This window comes from Culex quinquefasciatus, chromosome 1 (genome assembly GCF_015732765.1).
Source record: "Culex quinquefasciatus strain JHB chromosome 1, VPISU_Cqui_1.0_pri_paternal, whole genome shotgun sequence".
Taxonomy (NCBI): Eukaryota; Metazoa; Arthropoda; class Insecta; order Diptera; family Culicidae; genus Culex; species Culex quinquefasciatus.
Genome location: NC_051861.1, coordinates 99879699 through 99894299, shown reverse-complemented (window position 1 = coordinate 99894299; position 14601 = coordinate 99879699). Strand labels below are relative to the sequence as shown.

Genomic DNA, 14601 nt, shown 5'->3' with positions numbered 1-14601 from the left:
ATTCAAAAAAATACATCTGATTTCACTATTCAACTACGCTGGTTCTGCTGAGACTTCACAAATTTAAATATCAGAATAATTTACTAAATCCTCTTCAAAAGAAGACCATTCTGATTACTTAAAAGAAGAATCAGTCACACAAGTGAAATATCTGTTCAAATGGATATCAGTATACTGTATATTTGTTTATTTCGAAAAAAAATTGGACAAAGTTCCATTTATAAAAGATTTTTGTAACATTTTGTATTAAATATACAGTCCAGACCCAATTTTCCGAAGCCTCGATTATCCGAAGCTTTGCATGGGATATTTTTTTTACTTTTAACATTTAATTCAAGTTCTGCAACCCCACCCAGTCAACTCAATCGGAATTCTGAAACGGAATTCGGATTCCATGTACTTATCGGTTGTTGCGTTTGAAACGGAATACGTAAACGGTTTGAATTGAATTCCGTTTCAGAATTCCGATTGAGTTAACTGGGCATTTAAGTCACAATTGAATAGTTGATTGTCTATTAAATTAAAAAAATGTTTTTTTTTATATTTCATACACAGTTAAAAGATTGTGTAAAATTTGAAGCTGTAATTTTTGAAGGTTGAACATGGCCTTTTTATGATGTAATTTTAAATCAATTTAGACGGAAAAAGTGACATTAAAATTACACATTTTTCAGGACATAAATTATGTACCCCTTCCCAGATGTAATATTACCATAATTTACTGCCATTTTGGCCGCCATCTTGGATTTAAAAATTATAAATCACTTTAGAGCAGTTTCGAAGTAATACTCGAAATAATCAAAAATGAGATAATGGAAAAAAATTGTGATTTGAATATCCGAAGTGAAACTTTGTCAAGGCCTTCGGATACACAATAAAAAAAATGGTAATGTTCATCAGGAAATGGTGACAGATTTTGTGTCAAAAAATGTGTAATATAACATCAGGAATTAGTGAATTTTCATCAGTTTCTGGTGAATATTCATTAGGATTACACTTTACTCAAAAAATAGGTAATATTCAACCAATCAAATTTTCAACATAAAAACATCAACGTTTTTTTTTGCTGTGTAGTCGAACCAGAAAATTATAAATCATTGAAACAAACATCTCACATACAATTGAGTATCAACAATATCCATAAAAAATGATCTCATTTTACCACGCTTTTTTTAATTTTGATTAAGTTCTTTGTTAGAAAATGTGAGAGTAAACCATTAAAAAATGTAAAGTTCTTGAAAAACAAATCTGCTTAAATATTTGAAAAATAATCAAGCTTCAGTGAAGAACTAAAATTGCTTGATTTTTTTCATAAGCAAGGGTAAGCCATTTAGATACAGATTGATTTTCATTTATTGGAAGAATTCAATTTTCTGTTGCAAATGAAATCGAAACATTTATCATTTGAAATTCCAAAATATTTTGTAAAAAAAAATTCAAACACCATTACAAACATGCACAGGAAAAAAAAGTTTAATTTTGGAAGGTTGAAAATATGGTTGGTTGAATACAACCTTCATAAAATTAATTTTACTTAACAAATTTTTAAAGATGTGAACCTGATGAAAAATCATCGGAAACTGATGAATATTCATCAATTCCTGATATAATATTAAACTTTTTTGGCACTAAATCTGTCACCATTTCCTGCTGAATATTACCATAATTTTCTTTCTGTGTCTTAAAAGCATTTGTCGCTTCCAAATTTTCGCAATGATGAAACATGATTTTTGGTACGAGGAATTAGTTTTTTACTAAGCATTCAAAATATATTTGGATAACTCAAAGTCAGTTTTTGCATTATGCGAAACTATTTTGTAAAATTGATGGTAATATTCATCAGGAAATGGTGACAGATTTTGTGTCAAAACATATTAATTTTACCCCAGAAAATGATGAATTTTCATCATTTTTTGATGAATATATTCATCAGATTCACATTTTTACACATTTTTTATGTAATATTACTCAAAAAAAGAGTTAATATTCAACCTACCAAATTTTCAACATTCCAAAATTCAACTTTTTTTTACTGTGTAAAGTAACAAGCTTTATGTGGACAGTCATTGCCAATGTCAATGGATTTTCAAACATATTTTTAATATTCCATTTTAATCTTATTTTTTATCATATTATTTCTATCACGTTTTCAATATTAATTCAGAACCGAAGTATTTTTTTAAGGATGGAGCTAATACAAATACACAAAAAAAAAATAATGATGGTAATATTCATCAGAAAATGGTAACAGATTTTGTGTCAAAAAAAAATATTAATTTCACCCCAGAAAATGATGAATTGTCATCAGTTTTTGATGAATATTCATCAGATTCACAGTTTTACACATTTTTTATGTAAGATTACTCAAAAAAAAAGGTAATATTCAACCTACCAAATTTTCAACATTCCAAAATTCAACTTTTTTTTCTGTGTACATATGAGCAAAATTAAAGAAATAGTTTTTGTCAATCGTTAAAAAAAATTCAAAACGGAACTTAGTAACGTAAGTGACATTTTTAACTAATAGTTAAGACAAATGTTTGATACATGAACAACACATAAGTCACCCTAAATTTAGATTAAATTTAGATCTATATACCAAAATTGATTGGCCTATCAACTTGAACTCAACAATCTGTACCGTTATCTGATTCTCACAACAATCTCAGCAATAATTCACCCCACCATAATCCGTGCAACAATCCTGACCCCATCACTCCAAGATTCACTCAAGTAGCGCCAATCAATTGGACAAACACATGTTTCAATTACTTCCGCAGTAGGCACCTCCACTCCGCCAGTCTTGGGGTATTCAAATCCCCATGACCGAGAGCCCACCTCAAGTGTTGACCCAATTCCTCGGTACCCACACTTAATTCACGCTGTCTCTCGGCATTCTAACCTCATCACACGTGAGCACAACATCCTTCCGACACGTGCGGTGGAATGCACTTGAGCAATTTGAAACGTGTCAACGGCGACAAGTTGTGAGAATTTACGGGAAGTGCGTCGAGAGCTTCTGAACTAAGGTTGGAGCAATGAAAATAGTGTGATTAATTATTTTTGCAGCTTTTTCCCCTGCAGAAATATTCTGACTTTTTGAAAATTGAAATCGTTTTTTACTTCAAATTTTGGTTTACATTTTCCGGAGGCCACAATAGCCGAATTCCGGTTACTAAAAGCTCAATTCTGAGGCGGTCAACAAAAAACCGTAGAATACTTCGTTCAATGTTGCCACCTTCATATAAAACCCAAACGGTATTTTGTCGCAGCTTGCAATTACGACGACATGCCAAAAGAAATTCTAGTCAGAGGTCGTTTTGACGTTTTGACACCCTTGCTAGACGTCTACTGTTTACATTTTTAATTCTAAGTCGAGACTTCGGCAACCAAATTGAGCAAAAATCCTGGCCATTGCACAGAACTGTCAGCCTGTTTGTTATTGTTTTTATTGCGTGTTGAAGTTTTTTTTATCTAAGATCAAACATTGCAACGCGTTTTTCTCGAAACGTCAAAAAGTGACATACGTCAGGATTGTAAGATTGTTTATGTTCCCTATCGTTTGATTGGCTAACGCTCGAGGCAGTATACCTAAGGTAAGCGTCATCGTTGTTTGCATTAGTGTAAGTGCATCACTCAGTAGGGGGGGGAAACCTTACAATTGGGTACTAAAGTCCTATGTCAATTTTTATGTACAACGGTAAAAAACACGATTAAAAACCATTTCTGATCACTTTTTTTCATTTTATTGCAAAAAATTTTTTTGACAAGACAACATTTTTTCGATGGATCAACTATGGTCCCCTTGGAACGAGCTGTCAAGTAGGAGCTTTTCTGTCAAGAAGGAACGCGAGGTTAATTTTTCAAAATTGATTTAAAAATCCATTTTAAACTCTTTGTGCTCGTACAAAGGGTCATTGTACTCAGAAAAATAAGCTTTATCGCTGTAAACAATAATATCAGCAATCTAAGCTTCATTTTAGGACCCAATTACAAATGAACAAAAGAGCGTGCCAGGAAAACCAAAACATAAACAAAACAGATTTTATTGAAAAAAAAACATAGTCAAAGAGAATGTTTGTTTTTTTGCAAGCGGTAACAAACAAGCTTTTCGGCAATCTCACCAAACGTCAATTTAGTACAAACTTGCGGGCCGAATTTTTTACCGGATATCTTCTGGGATAGTTCCGCCAGCAATTTTGTTTGTTTTGACGTTTACTGAAAGAATAAAAAAATGTATACAAATCACTTCATACGTCAGCCAACGACGCCAACCTTAGAACCCCTCCCTAACCTTGGCAGATCCTCAGAGAGGTTGGACACTCAATTATCCAGAACAAAACGCAAAGAGGAGCGGGACACTTACCGGCCGGGTAGTGGGCGGCGGCGGCGTAGTGCGGGGCGTACGCCAACCCGTCGTTGCTGAGGCGCGAGCTGTGCACGCGGACGGACGAGTGCGCCGAGTCAACGGCCTTCGAGTACTGCGAGAGCACGTTCTGGCCGTACAGTCCCTTGACGGTGTGCTCGTGGCTGGCGCCGACGGAGTGGTAGTCCGCGGACGGGGCGGCAATCGAGTAGGCGGCCGGGCCGCCGGCACTAGCGGACGCCACCAGGGCGAGGGCCAGGATTACAAACTACGGAGGGGGAAGAGAGGGGGGGGCGGGGAGCGGGTTTGATTAATTAGTGCGTTGATCGGTATCGGTTTAGCGAACGGTTTTTAGCAAACATGGGACGGGCAATTTAATCAGTTTTGGGGAAATTTATGATCTATTTTGTCTTTTAGGCACTTAATTGAATTAAATTATGGAACGGATATTTTCGGGGACGCTGAATTCTGTCACATTGTTTGTAGTTCAGTGAAAGTCAACTGTTTGCGTAACATAACCTATTTATCTTCTATGCATGATTTAATCACATTAATTGTTCGAGCTACGCCAAAAACATGAATAAAAACTCAATTATATCAATCAACTAATTGATTTATGACAGTGGTGGAAGTTGCATTGTATAACATGGCTTATCGAATTCAATTTTGAATCGGGTTATTAAATGTTCAAATGAGTGTATTTTCATGTTAATGTTTAATGTCCATACATTCCTTACGACGATTTTCTTTTTTGGGTATGGAGACCATGAAAATTGTACAATTAGTTTCTGAGAAACAGCCTCGCTTTAAAAAATCCTTGTTTAAATTCCGGGGTGACTTTGATAGTCATAGTTTTTCTTGTTAAAATCATATTTAAGATGTTCAAAATCATATTTAAGATGTTCAAAATTTATTTGTTCGTTAAATCTACCATAACTAAAGTAGCTGATATAGATTTTAAGAAAAAAACGATACTTAATCCACCTTTAGGTGGTAAGTGCCTTCCTCACATTCATAAAGTCAATACATTCAGTAAAAACAGCAACATTCCCTTAACATGTTTAACAAATCAATTTTATTGCTGATTTCTTTTGATAGGGTTCGCAGACCTTCAATTTTTCTGGCTCATCGGCAAGGTCTGATAAAAAAAAAAACCTATTCAACGAAAGTTCACATGGAAGATTCAAGCAATATTTTTATCACAATATCTCAGATCCGGCCTCCAGAAAGTATATAAATAACACTTAAGTGCCAATAACTTTTGATAGGGTTGTCAGATCCTTGATGTTTTGGGCTCATTTGAAAGGTCTTTCAATTATCTAACTAACGATGGGTCGCATGATGGACCCGGACATAATTTTTACTGAAATATCTGAGATCCGGCCTCCAAAAAGTATATAAAAACACTTTAGTGCTAATAACATTTGATAGGGTTGTCAGATCTTCAATGTTTTAGGCTCATTGGAAAGGTCTTATTAATACCTTTTTGAAAATGTATAACATGATAGGGTTTTTTTTTGCAAAAACCACCCTTTTTACAATCTTCCGGACATACGCCAAAATCGTTTTTTTTAGCATAACTTTTGAAGTACTTAACTAAACTTGCTGATTTTAAATAGAGACCTATGAGACCCCATCGAACAAATTTTTTGTCCACCCACCTACACACATCCACACAGACATTTGCTCAGGACATGATTCTGAGTCGATATGTATACGTGAAGGTGGGTCTATGAGGTCGAATTTAGAAGTTCATTTTTCGAGTGATTTTATAGCCTTTCCTCAGTAAGGTGAGGAAGGCAAAATCAATGCTTATTTTCAGTTAACTAAGTTTATGAGCTTTTTAACAAAATACATATAAATTTTAGGTAAAATTGTCAAAAAGATGGAATTGCGCCTAAATTTTTTTTAAACAAGTTTTGTTTATAAAATTATTGATGTATATTGCATTTTATACTGAATTCTAAGCATAAATCACAAGTTTTTCAAATTTTACATGAAATTGTTTCAACCGAAATTGCTTACAAATTTGGATTTTATTTTTTTTCATTGTGTTTCAAAAACACATATTATTTATTATTAACAAACTAATTTAACCTTCTCCTAGTGGAAAATTGTCCAAAGAATCCGAAAATACATCCCGTTTTTCGATTCAAAATCATGTTCATTGAGAAAATCATGACACTTTCAGAAGTTTAAAATATTGATTTTCATCAACATTTTCATAACTATAGTTAACTAACTTTTTAAACTTTTATGATAATTTTATGAAACGTTCTTCTTGATGTACTTTGAACAGTTTCCTACCACGGTCAGTATGATTCTAAACCATTCCGTACGTATTTTAATTGTACTCTTCATTTTGCAGAAAAATCACAAACCTAATAAGGTCACTCCGGTTATCAAAGTCACCCCGTTTTTGGTATCTCGAGAACTATTGATTGAATTTTCAATGTTGAAAATAAAATTTTGAAAAATTTGTGATCTTTTCAATAAAAGTATTTCTTTTATAATTTTGTGTGAAACATGAAATGAGGAAAATTATTTCTTTTTAGACCATTACAAAAGATATGCATGCTTTGAATCTTTTAAACTATTTTTAAGAAAATTTCACAAAACCAAACAAAACCATAGAAAATTGAACCATTTTTCCTAGAAATCGTCAGTTCACAATTACAGGCTAATTAGGTGACACATTGAAAAACTCATTTTCATCGATTCCAATTCATTGTGAGACTGTTTCTCAGAAACTTACTGTTCAACGTACAAAGTCTCAGAGCGTAAATTGTTGAACATTTTCTTAGACTTTCAAGAATTTTTGTTGGTGGGTTTCCTTCATTAAGTATTTTTTTGTAGAATGTTCAAAATGCATGAAATGTTTAAATTTCAAAAAATTAAAACTCAAAAGAAAATGATGCACTTTATCAAAAATTCTTTAAAACACTTTTTGCAATTCCACAGTGAAACTGTCAACTTTTCCTGTCCTTCTGGAGAAACGAAACGACCTACTTTTCCCTACCAAAAATAACAGAATGGAAAATTAATACCTTTCAATAACAGTGCTGAAAAGTTCTACTTTTCAGCACTGAAATGGGTGCTGAAAAGTTAATCCTTCCATCACTAGTATCGAAAAGTAACATTTTTCAATATTTGTTTTGTTTTAAACGATGAATTTACTAAACACATGCATGTTTGACATAAAATTCCATTAAAGAAGCGTTTTTCGGAATTGCAAAAAATGTTGTAAGCAACTTGTTGCAAAACTTGATTTTTTCAGCACTCGTCGTATTTATCCAACTCAGTAAACCTCGTTGGATAAATGTACAACTAGTGCTGAAAAAATCTTCTTTTTGCAACTTGTTGCATAAACTACTATTTCGATTGCCAATTTGATTTAGCCTTTAAAATATTTTTATTACATTTCGATATTTTGATCGCATTTTCGATACTTTTAGAAATTAAAAAACAAAACATTCAATAAATTGTATAAAGGTATTGAAAAACTAGTTATGCAAAAATACTTTTTTTACAAAGCGAATGTATTGACAAAATTTCTTCAAAATAAATAAAATGAATATGGAAATCGCAGAGAACTTCTCAAAACATGAAAAAAATTTAAATATATTTTCTATAATAACTTTATTTTCAGCTAGAGCAAAGTTACTTTAATACATTATTCCTAAGTTACTTAGAAACTCAAAAGATCCTAATATTAAAATAATAACTTGAGAAGAACAAAGCGCGTTTTAGAAACCAATTTTGCATGATTTAAGTGTCAAAAGAAGCTAATTTTGAATTAATTTCTTAACAAAATGTCGATTTTGGATTGGTTGTCAAATGAATTAAATTTTTGATATGATTTTAGCTACATTTTTGATACCTGTTTAAAAAAATTGGTCTATCCATCTATTTCAAAGATCACGTTGACTGATTTGCTGGGAATATTAACATTTTTTAACTAAATCAAGTCAAATCAACTTAGGGTGAGCAAACGGGATTTTTAGTATTTCTTATAAAAGTTTTGTACTGGTGAAACTGGTTATTTATAATGTAAGACTTGTGTTTTATTTTAAGATATACTCCACATAATATTGTTAAATTTTGGAAAGTTATTATCAATTTATCAATTTCAATGTTGATAATGCTACGGTAAAATCAAGCCTCACTTAATTTTTAAATAATGGCTTAAAGTGGAAATATGATAGATTTTTTTAAAAAAAGATAAAAAGACTTTATTTTCTGGAACTGAAGAAAATAGAGAAAAGAAAAATCGTAAAAGAAAATCACAAATTTGTATGAAGTTTAAGTTCATTTGTTCTTCACTTAAATCGGCAGTTCACATTTAATAAAACTTTTATAAGTTATTTAAAAATCACTTGAGCATGAATTCCTTGTAACAGTCCTAATACAGTTAACACTATTCGTTTTCCTATCTTTTTTGCACTAATCTTCCATAATATTCCACACTAAACAGCACTGCCCTCTGTTCACTCAACAAAATATCTACCTTGAATGCCATTTTTAAGATTTAGAAGAACTTTTTTCCCAGTACACACGCGAGCACTACACTTTAGTCAAAGAACTGTACCTTAAACTGATCTACCAAATGGCTTTTATAGGTACGCCGCCCAAAGTGCATTTGATTTCACGACGCAGCCAGGCAAAGGCGTCGTCGTCACCTTCGTGAAAAGTCGCTCGCTTAGATTCGCCCCTCGTAAGTTACAAGATTCTGGTTTTGGCGGGTTGGGCACTTTAGTTACGTTCTTTTCTTGGCACCCTTTTTGGTTCGGAGCGGTGGAAGCTTAAGCCAACGCCCGCCCGGTGCAGTCGGATTCTGGTGGGCCCTCGTGCTAAGAACTGCATACAACACCCTTGGAATTTAAATCATCTTAGATGGGTTCTAAAGCTAGAATTTATGCACCTTGGTTGGTAGTGAGTGGTTTTGTTTGGGTACTTAACATTTATAGATGTATATGTTCTAACAGGTACTTTGAATGTTAATTATGGTTGAAATCTACTTTTGAACATGAACTGCTACGCCCAACATAGAAAATATACGACAATAGACAAAAGAAAAATTTATCTATTAATAGCTACGAATTTAATGTAAGCAATCGATACAGGTATATTTTTGCATTATCCAACTCTTAGTTAAAAATTTAAAAAAAATGTGATTCATAGTATGACTTGTTGACGTGGTTTGCAAAATGTGGTTCCTGATAATATTTCTTGAAAATATGTACAAACATGAATCGATTTTAAATATGTTAAAAGAGTTGTGATAAAATAGGCTGGCTACCACAAATTCTCTTTGATAGGCAAAAGGATGATTAAACTGGTACATCCAAAAGATCGAAGATCTGGCAACCCTGCCTCAAGTTATGACCACTTAAGTGATATTTATGTACTTTTTTGAAGCCGGATCTCACTTATCTGTACGAAAACTATGTTCGGATCCGACCTATCGTTGAAAAGGTAATTGAAAGACCTTTCAAACGAGTCCAATATCTGTCAATACTTTTTTAGACTAGATTTTAATTGAACTTAGTTGCTTCCATAACTAAAACCTAGATTTCTGCGCACAAACAAACAAAAACTTAAAATCCAGATGATCTTTTTTGGAGCCGTTCATTTTCGTTCGCTTATTAAAAAGAGCGGCTCTTCCGCTTTTTTTTAAGTAAAAAGGCTATATTCAAGAAGTTTGATAAGTTTTTTTTATTGGACTTGTATAAATTATTTGAAAAATAAAATCTTAAAATGAGAAAATGCTCTTGAAAACCATAAGTCTTGGCGGTCTCAATTTCGACATTTCTATTCAAACCTACACAAATCTAAGATTTTGGAAAAAATGTTTTAATTTTACAAACATGCGTTAATTTGTACCAAAAATTAACAAATGGTGATATTTTGAGATATTATTGTGCATTTTTTTTCTACATTCGGATTAAAAGTCGATAAATGCTAAAGTTTAATTAAGAAAGAGATTTTTTTTTTCAAAAGCTCGTAGACTGTAAATTATATTTTGGTAAATTTTTCCATATTAAGCAATTTGAAATGTTCAAATTTATATTCGGGTAATACTATAATTTACGATCATTCATTTTTGGAATTTCAAAGTAAACTAGGAAACTGAAAAACAAGAGTTTGAAAAATTTTAAGTGGTGTTCATATAGGCGTCATCCATAAAGTACGTACGCTCTTGGGGGGGGAGGGGGGGAAGGGTTACCGTAGGTGTGACAAGATGTGACGAAGGGGAGAGGGGGGTTAGCGAGACTGTGACGTCACGCTAGGTTTTTTTTTTATGATTGCATAATATTAATTCAAAATGTACACAATTTAATTAAATCCTCTTTTCTAAAATTGTTTGCTTACTATTGTTTAAAAGTATCACATTGTAATTGATTTTTATAGTCACATTTTTTTATTCAGCTTGAACTTCAATATTTTTCTAATTCTTGCTCGATAAAAATAAATGCTTTGAAAGCAGTGTGTTCATAAGAAAACTGCTATAATTGGTTTGAACTAATTAGATACAAAACTGTGAAAACAGTTTTCAAGATTGAATGTTATACCAGGTCTTCTTATCTTAAAAAAGATACAAAACTGATTTTTTGCAATTCTGTCGTGAAACTACTTACTTTTCCTGTCATTCTTGAACGACGAAATAGCCTACTTTTCTGTACCAAAAATAAAAGAATCGAATACCAATACTTTTCAAAATAAATGCTGAAAAGTTCCACTTTTCAGCACTGAAATAAGTGCTGAAAAGTTGAACTTTGCAGCACTTGTTTCGAAAAGTAACACTTTTCAAAATTATTTTGATTTAAACGATTTATTGACAAAATACATGAAAATTTGACGTAAAATTTCACTCAATGAGTGTTTTCGGAATTGCAAAAAATGTTGTATGGAACTCGTTGCAAAACTTGATTTTTTCAGCACTCGTCGTGTTTATCCAACTCGGTGGACCTCGTTGGATAAATGTACGGCTCGTGCTGAAAAAATCCTATTTTTGCAACTTGTTGCATAAACTACTATTTATGTCGCAATGTTTATTCTAAAAAAAACTTTTTTGGTGCCTTCGGTATGCCCAAAGAAGCCATTTGCAAAAAAACACTATTTTTAATTTTTTTAGTTTTTGATATGTTTTAGAGGACATTAAATGCCAACTTTTCAGAAATTTCCAGGTTGTGCAAGAAATTTTGCATCTTTAGTTTGTCCATATAGTTTTCGATACAAATTTGGCAGCTGTCCATACAAAAATGATGTATGAAAATTCAAAAATCTGTATCTTTTGAAGGAATTTTTTGATCGATTTGGTGTCTTCGGCAAAGTTGTAGGTATGGATATGGACTACACTGAAAAAAATGATGCACGGTAAAATTTATTTTGGTGATTTTTTATTTAACTTTTTGTCACTGAAACTTGATTTGCAAAAAAACACTATTTTTAATTTTTTTAGTTTTTTATATGTTTTAGAGGACATTAAATGCCAACTTTTCAGAAATTTCCAGGTTGTGCAAGAAATCATTGAGCGAGTTATAAATTTTCGAATCAATACTGATTTTTTCAAAAAATCGAAAAATTGGTCGCACAAATTTTTCAACTTCATTTTTCGATGTAAAATCAATTTTGCAATCAAAAAGTACTTCAGTGAAATTTTGATAAAGGGCACTGTTTTCAAGTTAAATCCATTTTTAGGTGCGACTATTTAGTCGCAGTTTTTCATTTTTTTAAATTAGTGCACATGTTTGCCCACTTTTGAATTTTTTTTTTTTGAAAAGCTGAGAAGATTCTCTATATTTTGCATTTTTCAATTTTGTTGATACGACCCTTAGTTGCTGAGATATTGCCATGCAAAGGTTTAAAAACAGGAAAATTGATGTTTTCTAAGTCCCGCCCAAACAACACACCATTTTCTAATGTCGATATCTCAGCAACTAATGGTCCGATTTACAATATTAAAATATGAAACATTCGTGAAATTTTTCCGATCTCTTCAAAAAAAAATTTAAAATCTTTTAAACCAAGACTAACATTTTAATAGGGCGTAATATTGAATTTTTGTTCCTTTTGAAATGTTAGTCTTGGTTTAAAATTTTTAAAACTATTATATATTAAAATATATAATATTTAATATTATAAAAGATCGGAAAATTTACGAATGTTTCATATTTAAACATTAGAAAATGGTGTGTTGTTTGGGTAGGACTTAGAAAACATCAATTTTCCTGTTTTTAAACCTTTGCATGGCAATATCTCAGCAACTAAGGGTTGTATCAACAAAGTTCAAAAGTGCAAAATATAGAGATCTTTCTCAGCTTTTCAAAAATATTTTTTCAAAAGTGGGCAAACATGAAAAACTGCGACTATTTTCTAAAAAGTCACCTAAGAATGGATTTAACTTGAAAACGGTGCACTTTATCAAAATTTTACTAGAGTACTTTTTGATTGCAAATTTGATTTTACATCGTAAAATTAAGTTGAAAAATTTTTGAAAAAATCTGTATTGATTCAAAAATCCATAACTCGCTCAAAGATTTTTTCCACAACCTGGAAATTTCTGAAAAGTTGGCATTTGATGTCCTTTAAAACATATCAAAAAAAAATATATATATAGTGTTTTTTTTTGCAAATCAAGTTAGTGACAAAAAGTTAAATTAAAAATCACCAAATTTTTTTTACCTTGCATCATTTTTTTCAGTGTAGTCCATATCCATACCTACAACTTTGCCGAAGACAAAACATTCCTTCAAAAGATACAGATTTTTAATTTTCATCCGTCATTTTTGTATGGCCAGCTGCCAAATTTGTATGGAAAACTATATGGACAAACTAATGATGCCAAATTGCTTCTTTGGGCATACCGAAGGCACCAAAAAAGTTTCAGTCGGATTAAAAAATACAAAAATTAAAATTTAAAGAAAAAGACCGATTTCGTAGAGATTTGTTCTCTTTTTAGTGAACCGGATCTTTGAGCGGCTCGCTGGTTTTTGCCCACCTCTAGTAAATAATAAATTCAAATTCATATAAAATATGAAAACTTTTGATTCGTGCTTCGAATTCAGTTAAAAATGCAAGATGAATTAATAATTGTATAAACAAAACTTGTTAAGGGACCATCCACAAACCGCGTGGCCTCTATTTGAAATCTTAACCCCCCCTTCCCCCGTGAACAATTGTCCATACAACCCCTCCCCCCCCCCCTAAAGTGTCCACGTGCTTTATGGATGGTCCCTTAAACGAATTTCAGACAAAATTGTGTATTTTTAACAATTTTACCTAAAATTTAAATGTGTTTTGCTAAAAAGTCCCTTGTAAAGTCCCTTGTTTGAAAAAAAATTATGCAAAATGGCTTTTTTGGCAAAAAAATAAAAAATATATAAAATTTGCACAATTCTCATCCTGCTCATTGAGCTCATCTGTTGAAGCTTTTTAAAAATTTTACTTTGGAAATTTTACATTTTACATAGTTGTGGTGGATGGCAAACTCATAAAACCTCTACAGAAGACCTGGAGTTTCTTACATAATTTTATCTAATGAATAACTTTGCAGAACACTAGGGCGTCCAATTTTCCCGGGTTTTGAATTTCCCGGGAAACGGGAAAAATATTTTTGAAATCCCGGGAATTCCCGGGATCCCGGGATTTTTTTCAGTAATTAAATCTTTGTTTTCATTATATTTGTTATGTTTTCAAGTTTAAAATCATAGAATAAGCTTAATAATATTAAAATATGATAATCTACACTTCAATCTAAACAAGGACGACAGTTTTCAAATAGCCTATAAGAAATTAAAAATTGATAAAAAAATAATAAATAAAAATGATATTTTTTTTTATTTGCGGTCATCAGTCTTTATGAAAATATTTCCCTATAATTTTTTATATGACATGAGTAAGCTGTTTTACTCATGTCATATAAAAGTTTCTTTTATATTTTTAAAAGAACAAAAAACGACAACAAATAAAATTATACCAGTCAATGTTGAATTTTTGAATAGTTTTGAGTTCATTGTTTTATATAAAATATATTTAACAAATTAACTTCAAGTTACTACCGCCAACCGGAGGAAAATCGGGTCTGATGTCTGAATAGGTACAGGAGATTTTAGAGCAATACATTTGGAAATCGGTGTACTAATTGTTTTGTTCTGTTCCTGTTTTAACCGAAGTCATCCCAAATGTTTGATTAAAAATATTTTAACAAGAGATTTTTTTTAAATTTTAAATCG

The 14601-nt window shown here is 31.8% G+C and overlaps 1 protein-coding gene across 2 annotated transcripts in view; it reads right to left on the bottom strand.

Annotated features, from left to right (window-relative positions):
* LOC119765574 (cuticle protein 21.3) overlaps positions 1-14601 on the bottom strand; it is a 33317-nt gene that overhangs the window by 12548 nt on the left and 6168 nt on the right. Inside the window, exons 1-2 of one of the 2 annotated variants that reach the window (XM_038249726.1) lie at positions 8874-8938; positions 4367-4634 (exon numbers count right to left, since the gene is read on the bottom strand). In XM_038249726.1, the coding sequence (XP_038105654.1) occupies positions 4367-4634; positions 8874-8885 (280 nt within the window). In that variant the 5' untranslated portion in view covers positions 8886-8938. Of the gene's footprint in view, positions 1-4366; positions 4635-8873; positions 8939-14601 lie in introns of those variants that run through there. The other variant, XM_038249727.1, reaches the window with a different exon arrangement.